Source organism: Pristis pectinata, chromosome 11, assembly GCF_009764475.1.
Source record: "Pristis pectinata isolate sPriPec2 chromosome 11, sPriPec2.1.pri, whole genome shotgun sequence".
Taxonomy (NCBI): Eukaryota; Metazoa; Chordata; class Chondrichthyes; order Rhinopristiformes; family Pristidae; genus Pristis; species Pristis pectinata.
In genome coordinates this window covers 38,359,271-38,387,016 of record NC_067415.1, presented here as the reverse complement: position 1 = coordinate 38,387,016, position 27,746 = coordinate 38,359,271, and the positions used below count along the sequence as shown (strand labels likewise).

Genomic DNA, 27,746 nt, shown 5'->3' with positions numbered 1-27,746 from the left:
TCAAGTGGCAGCCCAATTATCTGCAAGCTATTACTGAAGATTGCAGTAGGGCAAGGCTAGTGACTCGGCAGATTAGGGACCTTGGGGAAAGGGGTGCTGACATGTGCATCAGCTAGGTGTCTATGGCCAGAGAATCTTCAGAGACACCATAATCTTACCCTGATCTCTTGAATCAAGAGCATATTCTCAGGCTCAGGTTTTCCAAGGACGTTATCATGGAGATGTGTGGCGTTCTGTGGGAAGACCATTGCTGGGAATGCTCTTTCCATGGATTCTCCAACAACATTACCACAGAATTATTCCATTATCAGCATGATGGGTGGGTGTGGGGGGGGGGGGGGGGGGGGGGGGGGGGGGGTGGGGTGGTATGACAGTAATGGAATATCTGCGTGTTGCCACTATCTTAGAAAATACTCACTAACTGCACATTGCACAATTTTTGCAGACAGAAGTGTTGAGAATAGGCTAGGACTGTTCATTAACAACACAGGAAGCAGTGCAATTCACAATGAAGCATGTTCAGTGCATTGCCACCATACTTCTGACCACATCATAAGCACAAACATTATAATAGTTTCACCAAAAGAGAATGTTGAGCTGATACAGCATAGATGATGTTAAATTGTGTGTATGAGTGCATGTTTATGTAAGTGGCTTTGAGATAGTGATAGCTAGTAGTTGGATACCAAAATATTTAAGGGAGTGAGGAATTTTTATTTACTCAGGAGGACCAGAGGCCATGGCACAATTATCAATAAAGTCAAGAATCAGTTGAGAATATGCTGAAAAGAATTGGAGGTGAGGGGATATGCTTATCATGAGAGTCAGTGCTCTTGTGGATAATGAACACCAGTGCAGACTGCTTGGACAACATATCCCCTAAACTTTACTTTGTACAAATTAAACATACGATGATGGGGAGTTGCAATATTATGACCAATGACCAAGGACCAAGAATTACAATGATACACCCAAGTTAGGATGGTCTGGACAGAGAAGAGAATTTGGAAGTGACCATATTACATTGTACCTTCTGCTCGTCCTTCCAACTGGTGGAGAATGCAAGTTTGGGAGGTATTGTCAAAAAGGAACACTTGCATTCTTTCATGTCCTAATGATATCCCAAATGTCTTACAACCAATTAAATTTGGTTACTACAGGAAAGGTAGCATCTACTTTGCAATTACTAAAGTTCCCTGAAAATCATTAATGAGAGAATAACCAGATAATCTGTTTTTGCCAGTGAAAGACTCCCTCAGTACTATATTGGAGGGTTGACCTAAAGTTTGTGTTCAGGTGTCTGGAATGGGACCTGAACCTAAAAACTTGTGCTTCATTAGTTACATTGCTGCTAGTGAACCATAGTGATGACCAAAATAAAATCTGGAATAAATTTGGGGAACAACAAAAAGCTTTTGCTATTACTACTGGTGCTGTTAATACTGTGATGCATCCAAGAGATAGGATACACTGTAGTTATCACTGGAAGTCAGAGTGGTAGATATCTTAGACAGTGGATGGGCTGGTGAGTAAGATGAATATTTTGTCCTTCAAATGCTGTGGCTAAATCTAGAAAGCCAAATCAGGATTTCCATTATACTCATATGGAGTTAGGAGAGCCATTCACCACAACATACCCTGTGAATGACCTGCTCCAGGAGCCATCATGATTCCATTGGCAGCCCCAGGATATGTGTATATCAGATGGTGTGGTTAATACTACTGGATGCTACATAGAAGAGATCAGGTACAGTTAAGTGCCTTACAGGTCATCCAAGTCTGGTTTACGTCTAAAGAACTAAAAAGAAGTTGAATTTTGGTCAAAGAAAGATCATGGTTGGGGCCTAAAGCACAGCCCCAATTTCTTGCAGCAAAGCTTCCAATTGCATCCTGATTGACTTCCAACAACCACCACCATTTTTAAATCAAGTAAATGTTGAAGAGTATCATCTCAACTCTCATGCTGACAACTCTCACAGACTTTTTTTTTTAAACTCAGGCTCCTTTCATGATTGTTGTCTTGATTTCAAGATTGTCACCAAAGTAATTCAGCTCTTCTGTCCATATTTGGTCCAAGGCTATAATGAGGTCTGTAACAAGAGGTCTTAACAGGCAGGTCTTAACAGGTTCAGTGGATAAATCATAATGCAAAAGGACTGTCATTCTCAGCAAGCCTAAAATCATGCCAGTTCACAAACTGTATGAACTTTCAATACGGCAAGTTCCACAACAGGCAAGATTTCCGAGTAATCACAAGGTTGCTTCCTGTCTGCTGTTACTACCAAACATGTTGTTGCTTTGGGTGTGTGTTTATGCTGATCTTTGTTTTCTGGCATAGATGTGAACTCTGCAGGAAATCTTGGTTTGTTCCTGTCACTGGGTTCAGCACACAGAACAAGAATTTGAAAATGACTTGTTTAAACACAGGTCGGTTCAAATGTATTGTACATACATTCCACCCTTTGTAATGTCAGCAATTTTAGATTGTTCCATGAAAAGATTAAAAATGAAGTCATTTGCAACTAGCTAATGCAATGCAAATATTAACTAGCTATTTTAACTATACACTTCAGTTTGATCACATTCACCACAGTGCAAATTAAATATCTGTATTCAGATTTATGAAATAACTTACTTAAATTAACAAGTTTAAGGCCTACATTATAATCAATTTTACTTGCACAGGAGCAAAAGCTGTCCTCTACACATTCAGTGTAACAAAAAAAATGCATTTAAAATTTATACAGCAGTTCTAATGGAATGAAACATCCCACAAGATAATGCAGGAAGATATCCTTAAGTGCTCAACAGGCAAAGAATAGGGGATTGGAAAGAATGACCAAAACTTCAAATAAAATGTGTATGCTTTAAGGAAGCTCTCAAAAGAGAAGGGAAAGGAATTTCTGAAAGTGAAAGTTAGGTGGCCAAAGGTTAAATATAGTAATGTTAATCAATCAGCCTTTAAATGGGTCTTTGGGATTTATGATACAAATAGGTGAGGTTGGCACAAGAGCCTGGAATGCAGACAGTTTAGGCCCTTGAGTAGGTTCTGGTTATCTGGGAGAATGATGGGCTCGAAGGAAATGGTCAGGGAACGTAGACAGCTGAACAAAGATGGATGCATGTAATAGGCTGTAAGGCATCAGAGTATTGGGAAGAAGTTTTCTAGGGGTATTGGAGCAGGGGAAGAAAGTAGTGAGGAATTGAAACATAGCATGCAAAGCTGTTAGGGGTGGATTAAGAATGGGGAATGGTGAGGTGGGGGGTGGGAAATTTGGGAGCAAATGAGCGAGAAGTAGTGGTCTAGGCCAAAGGAAAATATTTGCGCTTGGGAGGATGGAGCATTGGGGCCAGAATGGGCACTTTTTCAGATTGCTTGGATGTATAGTCAAATAGACACAGATGGATGGGAAGCTTAGGTGTGGCAATAACAGACAGATATCCATATTGGAAAGTGGGATGGTATAAAGTAAGTGACACTGTAGAGAACAGTGCCAAAGAGGCAGGTTGTTTATCAACATGACAGTAACTAGACTTCACAAATACATTCTAGTGGTTAAAAAATGTTTTGAGACATAAGATGCCACAAAATGCAGGTTTGTTTGGATTGGGGAGGCAAGTACATGAAGTATGATATGGATATCAACTTGGATATGATAAAAATGGTGTGATTTGAACTTTTCATACACAGAGTACTTATGTAAAATTTAAGTCCATGATGGGTCATAAATAAAATTTATCATCCAAACTCGTTTCGTTACAAGCAGAGTTATGGTTTTACAAGCCTTGACCTCTTGCAGGTGGCTATTCTCCACCTGTGAACACGCCATTCACAATAAGGACAAAAATCAGTAACAGACAGAAACACAGACCAGTACAGAAAATTAGTTACACATGAGCACAATACTTTGGCCCACATATTCTTTCAGAAAAAGTCAGTTTATCTGCCAACACTTGCAGTAATCCCTTACTGTAACTTGACTTTAGCCTCTGTGGTTTTGCAGAGTTTTGAACAAATGGAAATCATGAGTAAAATAGCTAGTAAAGCCAAGACTGCCCCAAGCCTTGGTGGACCACATACGCTCACCTCCTGAATAAGTCCAGAAAGCAGTGGGGCAAGTATCCGAGCAACAGCAGTCACTGACTGTCCAGCTCCGATGAGTGTACCTCTGGCCTGCTTCTCAATCCTGCTCAGTTCCACATCTGTGACACACATACGGCCAATAGTGGTTGAAAACCCTAGAACAGTTGTGCACAGCACAACAATCTGAATGGATGTAGCAAAGGAGTACACCGCCATGGTGCAGGATGTGAGGATACTGGAATGTAACAATAATAATAAGGTTTTGTTGTTGTACAGTCGGGCAACAGAGCCTGCTATACAACCTGACAGAGTGCCAATTATTCCACCATAACTGATGAGGTATCCTATTAGGCTTGGTGGCACACTAAATCTTTCTTCAATGGCCAGAACAAAATTGCTGAAATACAAGAGGTTAGCTAGAGCCATCAGAAACCTTACCAGAAAGATGTCCCACAGATTAGAACAGATTAGTCCTTTTATTTTTTGTCCCACGGATATGCACTGACTCCAGAGAGGATCTGATGTTTTGTGTTTCATTACTCCATTGCTTGCTCTGTCCAAATGTTTCCTGTTTTCTTCTTTACAGAGACTAGTGCATGTGCTTTCACAATTGGTTTCTGTCATTAAGTGCAATTCTTGTGTTGGAACATAGAACCATTCTTTGTAAGGCAACCACCAGACTACACCTATAATAGTAAAATACGAGAAAAAAGAAAATATACACCACTAGCATCTAAATAAAACATTTTATACATTTACAGCAGTCCTCAAATGCAGAGAGATGTCTCATCAGAAGATCCTGGACCCTGAACAATTACGGCAAGTGAAGGCAGCAACATTTTTTAGGTTAGATGAATCTGTTTTGTGACTGGACTGGTTACAGAGAAAGAACATGGGTTGAATGTCAACTAGTAAGTAAAGGCTCAAAGTGACCAGTAATATCATCCTTTGTCTTCCTACAACATCACTCCAGGAACCCTAAGCAAAAAGAAAAAAAGGAATTGCTTTTTGAACAAATGGAAATCATGAGTAAAATAGCTAGTAAAGCCAAGACTGCCCCAAGCCTTGGTGGACCACATACACTCACCTCCTGAATAAGTCCAGAAAGCAGTAGGGCAAGTATCCAAGCAACTGCTCGGAACTGCTACTAATTTGAATTAGAACCCTATACTAAATGGAAGATAATTTCCTCATTGTGAATATGGTATTAAGTTCCCAGAAATACAAACTCCTGAGAGGTTGCTCCCTAATGAGTGTGGCCAGTCATCAAGGAGAAGGGTATGAACTGACAATGGCTATGTTCATTTACTGCCTGCATTCTATCATTGGAGCTATACGTTCAGAAAATTAAGGGAAAACATCAAATATTCACAGCTTGTAATGTTTATCATTCAGCGTCTTGAATAATGTTTTCAGCAATCTGGTTTCATTTTCTTGCTACGAGTACAAAGTTTGTTTCCAGAGAAAGAACATGGGTTGAATGTCAAGTAGTAAGTAAAGGCTCTGTACATGAGGTTTAACATGAAATGTTGGTTCAAAGAGTCAAAGGGCTAAGAGTCCCTTCATAAATGCAGGGTGATTTTGTCTATCTACAACATAGTGAACTTGATCTTCAATATACTCTAGATGTACAAATCCACACTGAGGGTCCCTTCAGTATGTCAATAGTTAGCTTGAGAATGTATCAGCTTAGCCAGACGCCAATATTGAGTGGATATAGAGAAACAACTATAGAGAAAATGCTGGAAATACTCTGCGGTATTGGCTGTATCTGTGGGAAGAGAAAGAGTGTTAATGTTTCAGATCGAAGACCCTTAGACAGAATTGGGAAGGAGACTAAAAAAGCTTGTTAAACTGCAGAAAGGGTGTGGTAGGGGAATCTCTGATAGGGTAAAACTAGGGTAACCAGAGGGAAACTGTAAACAAGGTTATCTGGGCAATGAGTGAATGGGAGCAAGGTTATCTGAGCAATGAGTGAATGGGAGCAGTTAGAGAGTGAGAACATAGACAAGAGAGGTTTTTTTGGCTGACCTAAATATTTTGAGGAAACGGTGCCAGGGGTCTTACTGGAACCAACGACTGCAAGAGAAAGGCTTAAAAAAAGTGATGATTTATTTGGGAATATACACAATGAATGTAGCCATGTTACACACAGAGGAAACATACCTGCATTAACAAAGAAAATGAAACAGCAGATGAAGCATGTTGTGTAGAAACCTCCATCCAGCTCAACAAGATATCCACTAAGTATTGGGCCCAGGATGAATCCAACACTGGAAGCTGCACAGAACCTTCCCATCACATAGGGGCGTTCATACCCAGGAACTATGTCTGACAGAAGAGCTTTTAAGATAGTCTGTGTATGTTTGAAGATACCTGGAAAGTAGAGAACACATCGAGAAGACAGACGGCAAGGTATTAAATGATACAGGATATCAATTCTGTTTGACAACTTCATACATGTCTACATATAGGATGCAGGAGATCTGCAGATTCAATAGTACGTGTTAGTGGGATGTTTATCTAGGGCAAGAGCTGAGTGGAGCACAGATCAGTCAGTAAAGCAGTAATAATTAAATATTTCATGGTATTCATTAATGACTGGATACAGTAGATATCCTATGCTAGGGAGATTATTCAATGAAACAAAAGAATTAGAGCATGCCATGTAGAGCAATATGATATAGGTAGTATAGGAAACGGTGTTTCTGACATGGAGAAATCAGCTTACAGACAATTCTTGCAACTCTTACATAACCTGGGGATTGCCTACACTTTACTGTTATATTGTACCTCTCTGAAGTGTTGTGGAAATAAGCTACATGCATGGACATTCCTCTGTCCACTACTTTAGCTACGGTCTCAAAGAGCTCAGGGTCTTGTCAGAATGACTTAAGCTTTACAGATTGGTTCAGTCAGTTCATTTTTCTCAGGTGCTCTGTCCTTACTTTTTTTTTTAATAACTTCAACAGATATTGCGCAAAGATTTCATCTCTTAAGTAGAACATTGTTAATATAGTACCTTAACCTAAAGGAATAATTCTCAAACCAAAAGCAGTAAGTGAAATTTAAGATAAAAAGGAACAGAACTTGTCAGGAATGTAGAGATTTCTGCCTGTTGGGAAGACGCGTTTTGGGCCATCCATATAGGCAGGTGAAGCATTTTTCCATAAATCAGAGCACAATTACTACAGGCCTGGCAACATTCCACTCACTCACATCACAGCTGGACTGTGACTAAGCAGCAGCAACAGGGAAAACACAAAACAGCACAAATATAATGTGCAGAATATCAGGCATATCTGTGAAACTAACTAGTTGTGATGCTTCATCACACTTTTCTTTCATGGGTTTTGAAAATAAATTGCAAAGAGCTAAGAATTTAAGGACAAGGGAACAGATTTTGTACATTATCTTTCAAAACTGCTCAGTACCTTTTCATTTTTCTGCACAGTTGAACACTGGTTTACTAAGTTCTGATGACAATCAAAGTCAATTTTCTGTCAGCTGTCTGGGTCAGAATATGGATCTAAATACCATCACAAACACTTGAGTAGAAGATATGATTTACATAGCATTCAGTTTGTGGAAGTTATCAGTTTGAGACCAAAAGCCAGAATACCTATTTATAACTTGCACACTGTGCATGAAATTCATGTCACATGAAAATATACATGAAATAAAGTTCCATTGATATCGTAGTCTTGACATGGTATGCAGTACATAAACTTTGAAAAATTACACTGAGTAAAGAAACAAGCAGTGTAAAATCAAAGTTTTCATCCAGCCATTGTACTCACTGTCACAACTTGCAAGCTATCAAATCCCTTTTATTTTCAAGCCATCACAAAGGCCAAACAGTTTGCAGACAAAGGTTTGATGTTCAAATTACAAGCTCACCTGTGGGAATCCTAGCCAGTATAACCAAACAGACGTTACTGGAGACACCTAGCAGGCCATAGCTAAATCCGCTAAGTATCAAAGTGACCAATAATATCCTTTGTCTTCCTACAACATCACTCCAGGAACCCTAAGCAAAAAGAAACAGAAATTTAACTGCTTCTAATTTGAATTAGAACCTCATACTTAAATGGAAGATAATTGCCTCATTGTGAATATGGTATTAAGTTCCCAGAAATACAAAATCCTGTGAGGTTGCTCCCTGATGAGTGTGGCCAGTCATCAAGGAGAAAAGTATGAACTGACAGTGGCTATGTTCATTTACTGCCTGCATTCTATCGCTGGAGCTATGCGTTCAGGAAAGTCAGGGAAAACGTCAAATATTCACAGCTTGTAATGTTTACCATTCAGCATCTTGAATGTTTTCAGCAATCTGGTTTCATTTTCTTGCTACGAGTACAAAGTTTGTTTCCAGAGAAAGACAGCTGCTTACCAAACCTGATAATGGGGGCCCTCTGCTGGTTAGCTGAAAGCTTACAATACCCAAGTGCAGCACTTTAAAATGTGGAACCTCTTAGAAGAGGGCAGAACTGAAAAGGAAGAATGAGAGGTATAGACTAAATGTTATTGTGCACAAAACGAGGGGGACCTGAGTGTTTACGTGCATAAATTTTTTTTGAAGGTGGAAGGAGAGGTTGGGAGAGTGATTGCTAAAGTATGTGGGATTCATGAACAAAAGCACGGATTATAAATGCAGGGAAATTAGATTAAAACTGAACAAATACCAGTTAGGCCACAACTAAAATACTGTCCAATTCTGATTGACACACTTTAGGGAAGATGAAGGTCCTGTTCAGAAAAGATTTAATGGAATGTTTTCAGACATCAGAGATTTCAGCAATAAGATTAAAATGGAGAAGTAGGGTGGTTGTTAGAGATAATATGGGTTGAGCGGAGATTTTACAGAGGTGTGCAGGTTAACTTGGGAAAACAGGTAGACACAGATTTAACGTTTTAGGCAATAAAAACATAGGAGATGTGAAGAAAAACATTTTTTAATTCTGAGAGTAATTAGGATTTGTAATTCTCTGCCTGTTGGGGAAGGTGGAACCAGAAGGAATTAGATATGCACCTCAGAATAATTTGCAAGAATTATAGGAAAGAATGGGGAAATTAGTTTGATGGAATTGTGTTACTAGGAACTGTATAAGGTAATGGGTCTAATGGCCTCCTTCTATGCTATAACCATTTTACTGATTCTGTGTTTAAAGCTAATCTCACTAAAAGATTGCAACTGTTAAAGTAACATGAACACGTGAATGGCACCTGATGAATTCCTCACACAAAGGACAGCACCTTAGTCAACGCTGCAGTGGGAATATGCATCTGCTGTCAGGGGATGTCGCAAAGGTGGATGCAGCCAGACTGAACCCACCTGTTAGAACAAATCCTTCATGCAAAGATCGCTCTAAAGCATATATACAGAAAGTTCAGCAGGGAGACTTGCCATTTTGACAAACCATTAAAATGCCAATATTCATGCTCTGCTTGAGTCTCATTCAGGCATCAATTTTAACTCACTCCATGTGGGGGAACTTAAGCTGAGAGTTAAGACAGAGGCAGTTAAAATGGGGAGAGGACTTTGCCTGCCCATTCCTATCCCAATCTTCTCAACTGCAGTTTTTAACGTGATGCAGCAGGTAATTGCCCTGTTGCAATGATGTTTGCCTTAAATATGGGTCATAAGCAGCAAAAATGATATTTTAACCTCTGGTCTAAGTTGGAGAGAATAGTGACTTCTCCATCATAGGATACAATAGTCCACTCCTTCACTCCCCACTATCCACTGCCTTCAGGTGTCCTACAGATGAAGCCTGACCATTAAAATTGCTCAGGTTTCAACATCACCTTTGCTGTAAAGTTCTTGTGTATTTTCCTGTACTCCTGTTATATTAGGACCCTCTCACTTGACTATAAACGGAGATGTCTCAAGTATACTAAAACTTAAACTTGTATTTATTCATGATCCTCCAACACTATTTTATATAGTTGTAAATAGGTCTTCATTGTAGCAATGAATCTATATGGGTAAACCTGGTGGATAGGCCATTTGACTGTGGAGGACATCACACTCAAAGTTATTCTTTCTCTTATGTCCTAGGTATTAGGATAATGTGCCTTTCCTTAACCATTTGATTTTTGGACTAATTATAATCCAAATGCTGTTCTGATTAAGTTCAGCTAACTGGTATCAACTTGCAATTTTAAGATTTACATTCTTAGTGCTCACCATGTAATGCTGTTTAAATATTGTACCCATAATTAGCCAAAAACATTGTGATGCTAAGGTTTATTCCAAAAAGTAATTATCAAAAGTACTGGCAAAAAGCCTTCCATGTCATTGTATATCTACACTTTTTAAGAACGGTATAGACCAGAGAGTTTCAATAGGTGCCTGGCATTTTAAAATGAATGCTTTAAAGGTTCAAACTTATTTGAAGTTACTTTAGCTGTATGTATAGCACCAGTTTAACATCCATTTTAGACTGCAAAACAATTCTGTTCTATTTAAAGATAGAGTCAAATGATTCATTGCTTTAAACAGCTGCTGCTCCCTAACAGAGGCAGTAGAATGTGGTGCAATGGGGTCCAAATGAATTACAAGCTGTCCCCGGCTAACAAATGGGTGTCATTGTTACAGATGTCCATAAGTTGATTTTGTCCATTAGTCAGAAAATACACAAAAATAACTTGATATGGTAACCATACCTCCACAGTGTTGTAATGAAAGGCATCAAAAGCACATTAGAATGAATCAAAAGAACAATTACTAATAGTGGAGACAGAAGAAACTAGTTCTGCCATTCATAGGAATGAATGTATGTACAAAAGGCTGACTTTCAAATTTATTATTATGGGAGCTCAAATGTATGTACAGGCTTTCATAAGTCAGAGCTTTGTAACTGGGGAACAGCATGTGTTATACTCAATAAAATATTTTCTTTGGAAAAAATTAAAAGAATATTTTCTTGATTTGGTGACAATGGTGGGTGTTTTGAGAACCCTGAAGAATTTAACTGCATGAGGAATTGGATGAAAACATGATAATTAATAATTGAGACATAACAAAGACAGGATCGCTTTTCAACTTTTGAAAAGCAAGACATTGCAGATGCTGGAAATAAAACTAGAAAATGCTGGAGATACTCAGTTGGTCGCATCTGGGGAGAGAAAAATAGAATCAACATTTTAGGTCACTGATCTTTCTTCAGAACTGGAAAAATGTGAAAACAAGTGTTTTAAGTTGGAGAGAGAGGAAGGGGTGGAGAGAACAAAGGGAATCTCTCTTACAGTGTGGAGACCAAGATTTCTGAGGTGACTTAAATACTGTTGGTGCCAGGTAAACTGATCTGCCTTGAGGAGAAGTAGTGAAGGGAGTGGGACCAGAAAGGGGAAAAAACCATGAAATTGTAAGCTGCTGCATGATTTGAGTTATTGGTTTAATCTTGCTTAAGAAGTTTCCTAATAACTAGAGCATTTGGATGGGCAGCAGTAGCTGGCATTTTTCTTCATCCTGGTTCATGTGCATGACAGAGTTAATAATAGTGAGAATGACAATGCTTCAACATTGAAAAGTGAAAATTACTACAATTCCAGAATTGCTTTTAAGATATTGTTTTTAAAATCGATGTTATTTAGTGGCTTTTTATGTCTAAGAGGCACTGTTCTTTTGTTTTGGCATCTGGGCAAGTGTGATACTGAGCTATTTGCAGGCACTGAGCTATCTGCAGGAGCCACAGAACCCCCTTGTTTTCTACAATCATGTGTTACTATACTCAGAAGTTGAAAGCATTGGAATTTGTCTGCCTTCAAGATGGTAAATATGCAGTATGCAAGTCAGACAATAATGCATTTATATAACCTTTAGCATTGGTAGCACAGTAGAGCAGTTAGTTGTCTCACAACTGCAATGAAGGCTTAATGTAAATGGTCTGCATGGACTCAGTAGGCCCAAGGACCTGTCCCTATGCCTTATGACTCTATGATATCAGTAAATGGAAATCTGAAATGCTGGAAATAAATCAGCAGATCAGGCAGCATTTGTAGAGATTAAAAATAAGATGAATTAACATTAAGGTGAATGACACAAAAGGCTGGATATCTGAACTTACTGAATTCAATATTGAGTCCCGAGTGCTGCAACAGGGTTGGAAGAAAGATGAGAAGCTGCTCCTTGAGTTTAAGTTGGGCTTCATTGGAACAGTGTAGGCCAAAGACGGAGGTCAGAGGGGATGTGGGCAAGCATCTGGAAGCTAAGGGTCTCCCATGAGATAAATAGAGATGTTCTGCAAAGTGGTCACCCAATTTCTGGTTATTAAGGGAAACAAGGGAGATGTGGACACTGCAGGAAAATGGCATTGAGGCAGTAGACCAGCTATGATCTTGATGAACAGTGAAGCAGGCTCAAAAACACACATGGTCAACTCTAGCTCCCAACTTCTTAAGTTTTAAGGTAGGTAAATGGGCAGGTATTGCGTCTCCTGTGGTCGCTTGGGAAAGTGCTGTGAGAAGAGGACTGGTTGGTGGCAATGGAAGAATGAACCATGGAGCTGCAGAGAGAATGTCCATTTCAGAATGCTGAAAGGAAAAGGGAGGATGCGTTTGGTGGTAGAATTTCATTACAGCTGGCAGAAACTGAAGGATGATCCGTTGAATAGAGGCTTGTGGGGTGGAAGGTGACGACCAGGGGACACATATCCTTGCTCTGGGTATAGGGAGGGGTTGAGAGCAGAAGTGTGCAAAATAGAGCAGACATGGATGGCAGGTCTGTCAACTAAGGAAAACAGTTTTGTCACCAGAACAGGTTCGACAGAACCAATTAACAAGTGTTCAAAACCCTCTGTTACCTGGACATTTTTGGTGTTTGTGCTTTGGCATATATTCCCTCTGTTCTCTGCATCCCTCCCCCTCTCTGCAACTTTAAACATGCTTGTTTTCTTAATTTTCCTGTTTTGATGAAAGTTCATCGACCTGAAGCATATACTCGTTTTGACTACCTACAGAGCATCTCCAGCATTTTGTTTTTCTTTTGTCCCTTTAGCCTGACGTGACTAAATTTCCAGGAAGACATCATTAGTTGGTGTACTAACTACAATACACGTCTACAAAGTTTTTAGTTTTGATGCAAGTGCCTGGAAATCAGAGCTCCCCATTATTGGTGTGGTAAACATGTTTTGCAAGTAGCATTAAATGTCAACCAGTGGTCACCAAAAAAAATTGTAAAAATCAGGACATCCTCACTTTAAGAGATTTCCATTATGGATGTGGTACAGTCCAAACACGTTCAGTTCACAGCAAATGCAATTAGATAAAGGAAAGCAGGATGGTGAAGAGAAAATTGAGGAAAATGAGCATGTAAAATGGCCAGAGTTGGGATGGGGGCAGGGTGGGGGTGGGGGGGTAGGAGAAAAGGAATGATAGGGGAGGAAGGAAACAGCACCCTGATCTCGCAAGGGAGACGTCCTCCCCAACTGAGTTACAGAGGCGGCGAACAGCACCCTACAGATGGGAGGCTCTAAATAACAGGATTACTGACCATCAACAGAACTGTCTCACCTTACCTTTGAGTGCTGAATTGCAAATAGTTTAAGAGCCAAAGCTTCCACGTTCCTGAATTAAATAAAATCTTAAAATCATCTACAGGTAGTTGTGTTATAACTGCTAACAGTTCTGCTGTAACTGCAAGATACTCAGTTCCTCCAGCATCTTGTTTTCCCCCCCCCCCCCCACCCCATCTGTTATAATGTGTGTTTCCATAATGCAGATTTTATATAACATGATTGATGAATTAGGGAACATTCTTCGTATTATGTGGGCCAAATTGGTTAGAATGCAATTTTGGTCAGGAACTAGCCCCTCAGTAATTAGACACCATTGTCATGCCACCAGTTTCACTATGGAAGGCCATTAAGAGAGTTACTTTGGCAATTGACAAGCAATTGCTTCTATTGACACTTGTGTAATGATACTTTATTAAACAATGAAACAAACAGCCTTCAGTATTTTAAGCTTGCAGTATTAAAGTAAACTTATAGCTATTAAAAAGACTTATTTTTGAAAATCCTGTAAGAAAAATAACTTTGTTATTGCGAGTCTGAAACTCTCTAGCCTCTAACCCCCTTTTTCCCCCATTGACAATTGTTTTTTTGAGTCATAGAATCACAGCACTGAAACAGGCCCTTCGGCCCACGAACTTTGTGCTGACCATCAAGCACCCATTATGTGAGGTTTCTTACAATTGCAATTGTTGCATTATAGCAGAACTACCTGTATATGGGAAAACAAAAAAAATATGAAAGGAAGACAATATCTTTGGTTGTCATTCCACACTCCTATATCATGGCTACTGCCATTTCATTTTCTGAGAATAATTTTGGAATAGTTTGCCTTTATCTCAAAATAATTTATAAAACCCCTAGAGTATTTAACTAATTTTTCCCTAAACTAGTCAATTTAGCATATTGCTTTATTCAGAGTTTATTTTCACATTTCGGAATGTGTTGAAGTGCTTACCAACAAAGAATATCCTGATGATGATGAGAGACTGGGAGAACTGTAAAATCTTTCCACTTAATATTTGTACTCATGCTTTGATTTATTATTATTTAGCAACTTTAGTTGAACTAAAAGTTAATTTACTTATCTTCAATGACAAGCAAGACAGTATCAGGTCTTTTTGTATAAAATTCAAATCTGTGATCATTGAGAAATTGGGTTATTGTTTATTTGAACTACATATATTCAAATTACTGTGTAATATACTATTAGCAAAATTTTGCTACTGTTAGTGAAGACATTTAAACCAAAGTGAAGGGGTAAATGCTAAAATGAGTCCACACTGGTGCAACTTGTATTGTGGTACCAATTAGGATCCTTTCAGTCCTTGGTCTGTATCAGCCACCTGGCATTAAGGAAGGTTGAAACATTCAGCCAAATCTTCTGTTCTGTGCATAACTCAGTCAGATCTGCACATCTGGGTAGGATCGCAAATAAACAGAGCCCTGATATTTTCACATGGCAAAACTGTCAACACCACTCACAGGAAAGTAATTTTGTATAACACAAATAAATATGTTTCTCTAAATGAAGTTTATTTAGTATGAAAAGTTCCATTAGCTGAGGAATTGAAAGTAACAAGGTTATTCAGATTTTATTTTAAATGTTAATCATAATTTGACTCTTGTTGCAATACTACTGAGATGTGATACTTACAATTACTACACTGGAAAACAGTTGGAGGAGTCCATACAGAGAACCTGAAATAAAGATATACCACTCAGTTTTAATGAAACAGCTATTACTTGTATAGATCTGAACTTATTTTAAGAAACAAAAATTCCTGATGACAACTCAAGCAAAAACACAGATGGCATTGTGGGTGGGGGTGGGGGGGCACGCAAGATTGTGATATTTAGCAGTAGGTAGACTTAGAACAGTGGATTCCCTAGAACAGCTGGATGAACTGGGTTAGGGTTTGTGGATCAGATGGAACAGGTGTGCTTCCTCTGCACCTCCCCCTCCCCAAGTTAACCTGTGAACATCTTTGATCAGCCTAACCCATCTCCCAGCCCTGTCAAGTGTCTAATGTCTGACTCTACACCCAACCTCCCATGACTTTCACCCCATATTGGGCACACCTTCTGTTCCCCAGAGTTTCTGCCAAGTTTAACATCTAGGCCACTGCAATTTTTTTTCAACTTGGATTGCTGGCCACAGACTAGGCAATGACTGTTGCAAAACACTCAGAGTTCAGCAGAGGGCATGTTGAATTTGGGGTGAAAGAATGGGAGATGAGTCAATGACAGGAGATGACAGAAATAAAATGTATTTCAATGCCAGGAGGACCTGGTCAGCTATTGCCATTCCTCCATTATCTTTTCTGAAAAATCCCTTTCAGGTGAGATCATGCCACTTGCCTTGTACCATAGGTGACCACTCTCCTCTTGTAAATTACCCAAGGTTATACTCAAGCCTACAACGCGAGTGCGAAGCGTTGACATGCCATTTGGACAATAAGATTGTTGTAGCCGAGCTCAGTGCTGTGATAGGTAATTCATTCTTGTTTACTTCACTGAATCGGTAAAGGAAACGCGAGTGTTTTCTATCACTGTTTTAAACTGGTGTGTTAAAGCAAATGTCATGCTTTTCCCCAATGATGGGGCTGACATGTCTGGGCATTAAATATGGAACAATAGTGGTTCCTGCTACCTAGTACCACAGATTGTATTCCTCTATACACTGAGCCATCAGCCCTCTGCATTATTTATTTTAATGAACAAACATTTATAAAGTAAATATTTAAATAAAATACATGCTTAATAACCATCTACTGAACTCTTCAAAGAATGCTGTTTTAACACACTGACCTATTAGTCCTGTTACTGTCGAGCTTCCTCCAAGAAGCTTGATGTGTCGACTTAATAAAGGAACTACCAAACTCACACCAAATAAGTCCTAAGAAAACACAGACATAATAAACCTAATCAAGGACATCTTGATATACACAAATATAGATATTTCAACACAGATTGAATAACTGGAGTTTCGACGCCTCTTTAAACCACTGTCAGGTGATACAGCAAAGATGAACAGGATCTGATTCTGACCCCCTGTAATTGTTTCTGTTACTGATCAGAAACAATTGAAGATTAAACAATTAAAACATAAAAATTGCCTTTTTGATTCTTTATTAAAGTGTCCCTGATGATCAGCAACATTTAGTTACAGTTCCAAGGCCTTTGAGAGCAACAAGCTGTCAAAAAGCCACCAGGGCGACTGAGGGAGCAGGTTCTCAGGGTCTGACAGTCAAGCGGTCACTCGCAACCAGTTCCACTTTGCAGGATAACCTAAGTATGGAGGGTTAGCTTGGCTGTATTTGTGAAAGGTTAACCAGTGGAGGCAGGCACCACAGGCAGCGAGTTTGAGCAGCAGGTCAGATGTAAGACAGTCAAGCTCACCATGGTTACAATTACCTAGATGTCAGTCCCCCCACTAGCTTCATTTCTCATCTGCTCTAGTTCACTTCCATTACCAAAACCAATCTTGTTGGACAGCTTACTCTCTGAGATAAAAGGAGTTGACTTCACACTGCATTCCTTTATCCTATTACCTTACATCCAGCTAATTTCAGCATTGTTAAAATCTCCTTTAATCATCATGCCATTTCTTTTACACTCTCCCCGAATTTGTTGGTATATTTCTTCTTCCACCTCCATTCCACTACTATATGGTCTATCAAGTACCTCTGTGTGCTTAATGGATGCAAAAAAGATCACCAACTTGAATTTTATTTTTGTTTTACTTCATCATATTATTCTTCTTTCATTACTTTATCTCAGCTACTCCTCTTAGCTTTTTTTTTGCAGCTCATCTTTTCAAAAGATACTATATCCTATAATAATTGATGCCATAAGCAAATATATGAGTGTAAGAAACACTTAAACTTTCTTACACAAGGTAATGGAACAGATAGAGATCAGACATTTTAGGAAGATTTAAAGACAAATAGGCCAAGAGGAACTGGTTATCTTTGGATAGGATAGCTTATATAATCCTCAATCTTTTCACTCTCATTAGTGACAGTTGACTATTAAACATGGGGTTAAAATGCAGTAAAATGCATTTGTGCCCCATATCACAGTGCCTGCATCACACTGCACTAACACATCAGTTTGAGAATTAGTGCATAGCACAGTACAATGGACTCTAAATTTAGTTTAAGCTAATAGCTGCATTCTGTAAACTACTGAACGTCAAAAATCACTGCACACATATCTACACAAATGGACGTGGCTGAGACAGGATCCTCAGATAGGATATGCAACAAGACATTTATATGTTTCCATAGTACAAATACCAAAAATAACTTAAACCTACAGTTAGCAACAAATACCTTTGTGGTTAGTTGGTGCAAATCCACCTGCATGAATTTGTATAGCAGGCTACATGAACTCTTAATCCTGAGCTAATATCTCACCATTAATGGGAATGTAGTAGTGTTGTAAATGCTATCATTAAAATTAACTGGAATGTAAGCTAATAGAATCCAAAACAAGAAAAAAAAGTTAAACAAAGTAAAATGTTGCAGATGCTGGAAATCTGAAGCAAAGTAATAACCAGGCCAGGCAGCATTTACAGGAAAAACAAACAGGAAAAAAATCAGTATTTCAGGTGTCAGACCAGCTTCAGTGGTAGAGCTCACTTTTCGGGCCAAAATCTAAGCTTGCCTTCTGCACCAGTTGAATCCACCTTGCATGCCACCGATCAAAGAGAGACCACTTCTCCCAATTTGCCAGCATTTATTCCTCAACCAGCAATGTCAAAAACAGGTTGACTAAAATTGTATGCCACTATCTACTGTGGGATCTTGGTGTGGGTAAAAGTAGTTTACAACAGCCACTAGAGCCCAAAAAAAGTATTTTTTTTTTGCCTCTAAAGCCTCAAAATGCAAAGCATAAGGAGGATCTTTTATAAATGTTTATTTCCCCCCCAATCTTTAAAACTCAGTCTTGGAGAAACAAGAGAAAATAACTACACCAGAGTTCTAGAAAACTCTGGATATGGGCTTGAGTTATAAAGAGATTGGATAGGCTGGGACTGTTTTCCCTGGAGCTTTACAGGTTGAGAAGTGATCTTATAGAGGTTTATAAAATCATGGGGCATCGAGATAGGGTGGATGATCACATTTTCCCCCCAGGGTAGGGGAGTCTAAAACCAGAGGGAATAGGTTTGATCTGAGAGGCGAAAGGTTTAAAGGGGATTTGAGGGCAAGTTTTTCCACACAGGAGGTGGTGGTGTTTGAAACGAGCTGCCAGAAGAGGTGGTAGAGGCAGGTACAATTATGATGTTTAAAAGGCTTTTGGACAAGTACATGGCTAGGAAATGTTTAAAAGGATACAAGCCAACACAAGCAAATGGGATTAACATTTGTGGGCACCTTGGTCAGCACAGACAAGTTGGGCTGAAGGGCGTTTCCATGCTGTATAACTATGAATTTCCTTTGACAATTCAAGACAATCATGTGAGCTCCAAAAAAGGGTGAGATTTTATAATACATCACTTTCATAATCCTCATACAGTATGTCCTGATGTGCAAAGGAATGAAAATTGTATAGATTATTTACATCCATCACTTGAGTGTCAGTTGTACTCTTCAGTAGCTAAAACAACCAAAAATGTTTACATCACCCTTCTGAAATTTGAAACATACTGTGCTTTCTGGCCTTTTGGTCATTAGCTTAGTGCATAGAAAACTGTATTAAACGACACAATTATTTCATGTCTAAAGCTGAACCCATGTAACTGCATCCTAGAGCTCAAATCAAATTGAAAATCCTCAAGGAGCCAGTTAATTGTCTTTCTTCTCAATCTAATCATAATTATTGTCTTTATTATTTACTTCTAAGATCAGGATGTCATGAGGGAGGGAAATGAATTTCTTAACAATGGTCATGTCTGAGAAATTTCTAAATCTGGACAAGTTGGGTGCTTTTAATTCCTGTTCCAGAAGTAAGTGAACACACTTGAACTCTAAATTCTAGAAGATGATCAGCCCACATCCATTCATTGGAGAATTACTAAATGAGTATCTCATCACAAGGAAACTTCAAATAATTATATATAGCTGTTGGAATCCTACTTGTAAATTGATTTAAGTGCTTGCCTGGCCTGAGACATCCCTGAAATGTGAACAATGTTTTAACTTCCTCCTGTACGCAGTTCTTTTCAGTTCTCTTTCATTCGAGCAAATAAAGACTTCAAATCTTTGATCATAGCCTGCGTAAACAACACTTAAGGTAGTTCAAAAATCACGAAGAAACTTCATTTGTGTTTATATCAACCAGTTCATTAAGTGGAAGTCAATAAAAAGGCAGGATTAGTTCTGTCGACTTTAGAGCTATGGTGCATTGATAAAAAATCCGATTGCATCTCAAAAGATGTAAAGTTTGCAGATTAATTCAGCTCCAAATTAACTGTGTAGAGTATTTGCTATCAGGACGTATGAAAAGTGCTGATCTCTAGGACCAAAGGCTGTCTCAAAGATGCTGTGGAAGGAAGAATCCTCGATTTTAAGTCCCACTTCCTGCAAGAACAGTCGTGCAAAGGTATTGTTCGTCAAATCCGCAGAGGGAAATACCAAGCAATCACACAGCAGGTGCAACTTACCAGAAAGCCCACCAGATACAGACACAGTACGAGAGGCGGGCGGCTGGGGGCGCACGAACGGCGCCGGAATCCCCCGTCCATTGCCCCAGTCTGCGGCTCTGAGCTGGCACAAGGGACACGTGACCTCACGCAAGCGCTTCTCGTGCCGAATGGAACCCTGTGTCAGCGGGCACGCGAGCCCCGGCCATTCTGTCATCGGGAACTGCACATGCGCATTCCCTTCGCAGCCTGCGTTGCAGACAAGTTGTTGTAAATGCAGTTTCAGAATTGTGTTGGGCGCCAAGGGGCGACTCAAACTGACCTTTTACTTTCGACATTTATTTTTTTAAAAATATTAAGAATATCCTGCTTATTCCAAAACTAGTTGCACGCTACTTTAATAAACTGAAGCCATAGCGTTTTACAACGGGAGGAGATCTTAACAGCAATGCCTTACATATCAGAAGATCATTTGATACTTCATGCTCGCACGGAACTTGTGTTCCTCTCTTACAGCGCACGGCAGCTGTCAACATTTTACAAATTCTATGTTAGAAATCAGGCCAAATGTTTTTCAGAGCCCAGGGGACTTTGGTTCCACTTATAAACCGTATTGTCTAGAAATTTCACCCATTTTGCCCTAATACAAAAACCAGCCGATTTTGCAAAATTGGGAACATTCTCATTTTAAGAAATCGTGGTTGTTCTTCTCTCATTTGGACGCGGCAGCAGCTGATTTGCGCGTTCACTGGCGGCTGCCGTCACATTCGCACATCGCCGCCGGGAAACGGGTGAGCCCATGGCAGCCGCACAGGTCACATTGGGAGTGAGTGAAAACGTGGAAGCGGGTTGGAGGAAAAGAGGCAGAGGGATGGAAATGAAAGTGGGAGGGCTAATGGAGCAGTGCATGGTCGTGCTGCCATGACTAAGCTTCTGTCACAGTGAACATCCGGGCCGCAGGTCACAGCACCTGAGGCACAGATGCTGTGATCTTTGTCCGTGCTGCCTACATCAGTAAGGGGGAAAACAAAACCTTTGTACCAGACTCGACAGTTTCCATGTATCTGTGTGATGCAAATAAAACTGCAGACGCTGGAAGTAAGAACTTCAATTCCCAAACGAAAGGTGACACTTGGAGATCCAGCAGATTTAAGGCTGAAACAAGCGGCAAGGGCAATTTCAATGGAAATTTGAAACAACAGAAAGAATGATCCCATTGTTTGGGTATTTATTCAGACAGCAAGGAATTGGGTTCTGATGAAGGGTAATTAACCTAAAACGTTGATTCTGTTTCTCTCTCCTGACTTGACAATTGAAACTCCCTTCACTTTGCATTCAGGAAAAATATGTCTGTGGATGACACCATCTCCCTTTCACTACTTTCAGCTCTGGGTCACCTTGACAAAAAGAATACATATGCCAGAATGTTATTCATTGATTACAGCTCAGCCTTCAACACCATAATACCTAATAAACTCATCGCTCAACGGTTGGACCTTGGCCTTGGGGGGGGGGGCCCCCCCATCTGTAACTGACTTCTGGACTTTCTGGCCTGTTGAGCCTGCTCCACCATTCAATAAGATCATGGCGGATCTGGCCGTGGACTCAGATCCACCTACCTGCCTTTTCCCCATAACCCTTAATTCCCCTACTGTGCAAAAATCCATCTAAGAGCATCTTAAATATATTTAATGAGGTAGCATCTACTGCTTCCCTGGGCAGAGAATTCCACAGATTCACTACTCTCAGGGGAAAAGCAGTTTCTCCTCATCTGTCCTAAATCTACTCCCCCGAATCTTGACCTATGTCCCCCGGTTCTAGTCTCACCTACCAATGGAAACAACCTTCCCGCCTCTATTTTATTTATACCTTTCATAATTTTGTGTGTTTCTACAAGATCACCTCACATTCTTTTGAATTCCAGCGAGTATAGTCCCAGGCAACTCAATCTCTCCTCATAGGCTAAACCCTTCATCTCTGGAATCAACCTGGTGAACCTCCTCTGCACTGCCTCCAAAGCCAGTATATCCTTCAAGTAAGACCAGAACTGCACGCAGTACTCCAGGTGTGGCCTCAACAGTACCCTGTACAGTTGCAGCATAACCTCCCTGCTCTTAAATTCAATCCCTCTAGTAATGAAGGCCAACATTCCATTTGCCTTCTTGATAACCTGTTGCACCTGCAAACCAACCTTTTGCGATTCATGCACAAGCACTCCCAAGTCCTTCTGCACAACAGGATGCTTCAATCTTTAACCATTTAAATAATAATCTGATCTTCTATTTTTCCTTCCAAAGTGGATGACCTCACATTTACCAACATTGTACTTCATCTGCCAGACCCTTGCCCACTCACTTAACCTATCTATATCTCTGCATAATTTGCTTTTCCACTTAGTGTCACCAGCAAACGTAGATATGCTACACTCAGTCCCCTCTTCCAAATCATTAATGTATATTGTGAACAGTTGCAGGCCCAGCACCGACCCCTGCAGCTCCCCACTCACCACTGATTGCCAACCAGAGAAACACCCATTTATCCCAACTCTCTGCATTCTATTGGCTAACCAATCCTCTATCCATGCCGATACATTACCCCCAACTGCATGCATGCTTACCTTATGGATAAGTCTTTTATGCACCACCTTATCAAACACATTCTGGAAATCCAAGCATACAACATCCACCTGTTCCCCCCTATCCACTGCCCTCATTATATCCTCAAAGAATTCCAGTAAGTTTGTCAAACAGGACCTGCTCTTCCTGAATCCATGCTATGTATGCCTGATGGAACCACTTCTATCCAGATGTCTTGCTATTTCTTCCTTAATGATAGCTTCAAGCATTTTCCCCGACTACAGACATTAAGCTAACTGGCCTATGGCTATCTGCCTTTTGCCCACATCCTTTTTTATATAGTGGCCTAACATTCGCTGTCTTCCAATCCACTGGGACATGCCCAGAGTCCAGAGAATTTTGGTAAATTATCACAAGTGGATCTACTATAACTTCCACCATTTCTTTCAGTACCCTGGGATGCATCCCATCAGGACCAAGGGACTTGTCTACCTTTAGGCCCACTAGTTTGCTCATCACTACCTGTTTAGTGACAGCAATTGTATTGAGGTCCTTACCTCCCATCACATCCATAACATCTCTTTGGCATGTTAGAAGTGTCCTCCACCATGAACACTGACACAAAATAGTCATTCAAGGCCTCAGCCATTTCTACATTACCCAACATTAATTCCCTCTTATCTTCCAAGGGACCCACGTTCACTTTAGCCACCCTTTTCCACTTTATATAATTATAAAAACTTTTACTGTCTGTTTTTAATCTTTTGTGCAAGTTTACTTTCATAATCTATCTTCCCGTGTTGCTTGTTTAGTGGTTCTTTGTTGCTTTTTAGAAGTTTATCAATCTTCCAGTTTCCCACTACTCTTGGCGACATTGCATGTATGAGCTTTTAGCTTGATGCTTTCTTTTATTTCCTCAGTTATCCAAGGCTGGTTCTCCTCACCCTTACTGTCCTCGCTCTTAACTGGAATATACTTTTGTTGAGCAGCGTGAAAAATCTCTTTGCAAGTCTTCCACTGTTCCACCATATAGCCTGTTTCCAGTCTATGCTAGCCAACTCCTCCTCATCCCATTGTGGTCTCCCTTGTTTAGGCATAATACACTGGTTTTAGATCAAACTATTGCACCCTCCATTTGTATGAGAAATTCAATCATACTGTGATCACTCTTTCCAAGAGGATCCCTATCTATAAGATTGTTAATTTTACCTGTCTCATTGCACAGGACCAGATTTGAGATGGCATTTTCCCTTGTAGGTTCACTAACATGCTGTTCAAGAAAGCTATCATGGATGCGTTCTCTGAAGTCCTCCGAGACTGCCTCGACCAACTCGATTCGCCCAATCCATGTGGAAGTTAAAGCCCCCCATGCCAACTACTGTTCCATTCTTATATGCATAAATGTTTCTTGGTTTATTGCCTGTGCCACTGTAATGTTATTATTCAATGGTCTTAGACAACTTCCACCAGTGATTTTTTTTCCCTTTACTATTCCTAATCTCTACCCAGATGGACTCAACATTCTGCTCCTTAGATCTTATATCGTCCCTCACTACTGACCTGATCTCATCCTTAATTAAGAGCACTACCCTACCTCCCTTACCTTCCTGCCTATCCTTCCATATTACCTGATACCCTTGGATATTTAATTCCCACTCATCTCCACCCTACAAACATGCTTCTGCAATGGCCACTCAATCATACCCTTTGTACTGATTTATGTCACCAGTTCACTGACCTTATTTCAGATACTATGGGCATTCAGATAAAGTGCCCTTACACGCATTGTCCTTTTTGAATCTAGTAACCGCATGGGCCCCAGCTATGCCTGCCCCTTTGTCAGCTACGTGGAACAGTCCACGTTCCAAGCCTACACCAGTAACAAACCCAACTCTTTCTCTGCTACACTGACGACTGCATTGGGCTGCTTCCTGCACCTCTGCTGGGCTCACCAATTTCAACAACTTCCACCCTGCCCTCAGATTCACTTGATTCATCTCCGACACCTCTCTCCCCTTTCTGGATCTTCTATCTCCATTTCTGGAGACAGATTAACCACAGACATCTTCTACAAACCCACTGACTTCCACAGTTACCTTGACTACACCTCCTCCTACCCTGTCACTCGTAAGGATGCCATCCCCTTCTCCCAGTTCCTCCGCCTCATCTGTTCCCATGATGAGGCTTTCCATTCTAGGACATGAGGTGTCCTTTTTCAGTGACCAGGATTTCCCTTCCATCACCATCAATGCTGCCCTTACCCATATCTCCTCCACTTCCCACATGTCTGCCCTCACCCCCCTCGACATACAGGGACAGGGTTCCACTTGTCCTCACCTACCACCCCATGAGCCTCCACATCCAACACATCATTCTCCGCAACTTCTGCCACCTCCAACGGGATCCTACCACCATCTTCCCTCACCCCCTCTGTCTTCCGCAGGGACCGCTCTCTCCGCGATTCCCTTGTCCACTCATCCCTCCCCACTGATAATCCCCCTGGCAATTATACCTGCAACTGCACCAAGTGCTAAACCTGACTGTACACCTCTCCCCTCACCACCATTCAGGGTTCCAGACAATCCTTCCAGGTGAGGCAGCACTTCACCTGTGAGTCCGAGGGTGTCATTTATTGCATCCAGTGCTCCCAGTGTGGCCTCCTGTACATCAGTGAGACCCAACGCAGATTGGGCGACTACTTTGTCGAACACCTTTGCTCCATCTGCCACAACAGCCAGGATCTCCCGGTGGCCATCCACTTCAATTCCACATCTCACTCCCATACTGACATGTCTATCCACGGCCTCCTCTACTGCCACGTTGAGGCCAGACGCAGGTTGGAGGAACAACATCTCATATTCGGCCTTGGGAGTTTCCAACCAGATGGCCTCAACATCGATTTCTCTAACTTCCAGTAACCCCACCCCTTCTTCTTCCCCCCAACTCCTTTGTCTTCCCTTATTCCCGTGGCTCCCTTCCCCTGCCTTGATGACCTGCCCATCTCCTTTCTTCCATCCTTTATTCCATGGCCCACTGCCCTCTCCTACCGGTTTCCTTCTTCAGCCCTTTGCCTCTTCCACCTATCACCTCTCAGCTTATTACATCTTCCCCCCCCCCCCCCCCCCCCCCCCCCCACCTACCAACCATCCCCCTCTCACCTGGACTCACCCATCACCTGAACTCATCTATCCCCTGCCTGCGTGTACTCCTCCCCCTACCTTCTTATTCTGGCTTCTGCCCGCTTCCTTTCCAGTCCTGAAGGGTTTTGGCCCAAAATGTCGACTGTATTTCCCCCCATGGATGCTGCCTGATCCGCTGAGTTCCTCCAGCACTTTTTATGTATTGCTCCAGATTCTAGCATGTGCAAAATTTCGTGTCAACCTTTGTTTCCTTTGTTTGACTTTTCTGTACTCCACTCTCATTTTTCTCTTTTCTAACTTTTGCTCTGGTCTCTGCTTTGTTTCCCCATCTTTCTGCATGGATTCCCATCCCCCTGCCATATTAGTTTAAATCCTCCCCAACAGCGCTAGCAAACAATCCCGAGGACATTGATCCCAGTCCTATCCAGGTGTAGACTGTCCACTTTGTACAGTTCCCACCTCCCCCAGAACTGGTTTTAATGCCCCAGGAATCTGAGACTCTCCCTTCTGTACCACCGCTCAAGCCACATATTCATCTGAACTATGCTGCTATTCCTTCTCTGACAAGCACATAGCATAGGTAATAATCCTGAGATTATTACTTTTGAGATCCTACTTTATAATCTATCTCCTAGCTCCTAAATTCAGCTTGCAGGACCTCATCCCACATTTTCCTATATCGTTGGTACCTACGTGCACCACAACAACTGGCTGTTCACCCTCCCCTTCCAGAATGCCCTGCAGCTGTTCTGAGACATCCCCAACATTTGCACCCAGGAGGCAACACATCAACTGGAAGTCCTATTTGCAGCTACAGAAGCCCCTGTCTAGTCCCCTTACCATGGAATCCCCCATCACTATAGTTCTGCCACTCTTTCCTGCCCTCCTGTGCAGCAGAGCCACTCACGATGCCACAATCCTGGCTACTGCTGCCTTCCCCTGATGAGCCATCTCCCCCAACTGATTCCAAAACGGTATATCTGTTTTGGAGGGAGATGACTGCAGGGGACTCCTGCACTACCTTCCTGCTACTGCTCTGCTTGTTGATCACCAATTCCCTATCTTTCCCTAGGCCTTTTAAACTGCAGTGTAACCAACTCACTAAACATGCTATCCACAACATTCTCAGCATCACAGTTACTCCAAAGTGAATCCATGCGCAGCTCCAGTGCCATCATGTGGTCTGTCAGGAGCTGCAGCTGGACACATCATCAGGGATACTGGCAGCCTCCCTGAGTTCCCAGATTGCACAGGAGGAGCATGACACAGGTCTCAGCTCACCCACCATGACTAAAAAGATTTGAGGGAAAATAGAGAGACAGAAAAAATGATTAAGAACCTGCCCTCACCTTACCTTAGTGTTGCTCGCCTTCCTCATTGAAGCCTGGTATTCACTCTCAAAATGGCTGCTCCATAATGACCACACTGCTAACTTTTTATTAGCTGCTGATAATTAGCCAATCAACTATTAACTAACAATTAGCTGACTTACCCCTTAAATTCCTGCAAGTAAAACTCATAAGCAATCAAGGAGACTCACTTCTTTTCAAATCTCCCACTCTTGTTCCATGTCACCAACTCCTTAGCCTCCGCTTCTTCTCACCAAAACCTCTTGAGCCACAGCCTTGGCTTCCCACTCTAACACTGGCCCACTCCTCTTGTGACACAGCCTCAGCTCCCCACTCACACAATAGGTGCTCTGCTTTATCCTTACTTCTTTTTATTGGCTACTGGTAACTAGCCAATGAGCCAATCAACTGTTAACAACTTGCAAATGTGCCTCTTTTAGACTCCTGCAAGGTGAAACTCACTAAGCACAGAGACTCACCTCTTTTCAAATCT

General features: G+C 41.1%; 1 protein-coding gene across 3 annotated transcripts; it reads right to left on the bottom strand.

Annotated features, from left to right (window-relative positions):
• Positions 1-370: 370 nt before the first annotated feature.
• Positions 371-27,600, bottom strand: mfsd9 (major facilitator superfamily domain containing 9). 3 transcript variants are annotated; one of them, XM_052025877.1, is made up of 7 exons: positions 27,445-27,600; positions 20,210-20,437; positions 16,411-16,498; positions 15,257-15,300; positions 7,985-8,114; positions 6,251-6,460; positions 371-4,770 (listed from the first exon to the last, which is right to left on the bottom strand). In XM_052025877.1, exons 2-7 carry the CDS (start codon positions 20,288-20,290, stop codon positions 3,968-3,970), a joined length of 1,356 nt encoding a protein of 451 aa, XP_051881837.1. In that variant the 5' UTR covers positions 20,291-20,437; positions 27,445-27,600; the 3' UTR covers positions 371-3,967. The 3 variants fall into 3 exon arrangements, with proteins under 3 accessions (XP_051881837.1, XP_051881838.1, XP_051881839.1); XM_052025878.1 differs by lacking the exon at positions 7,985-8,114; XM_052025879.1 differs by lacking the exons at positions 20,210-20,437; positions 27,445-27,600 and adding an exon at positions 27,259-27,344.
• Between the last annotated feature and the right edge of the window lie 146 nt (positions 27,601-27,746).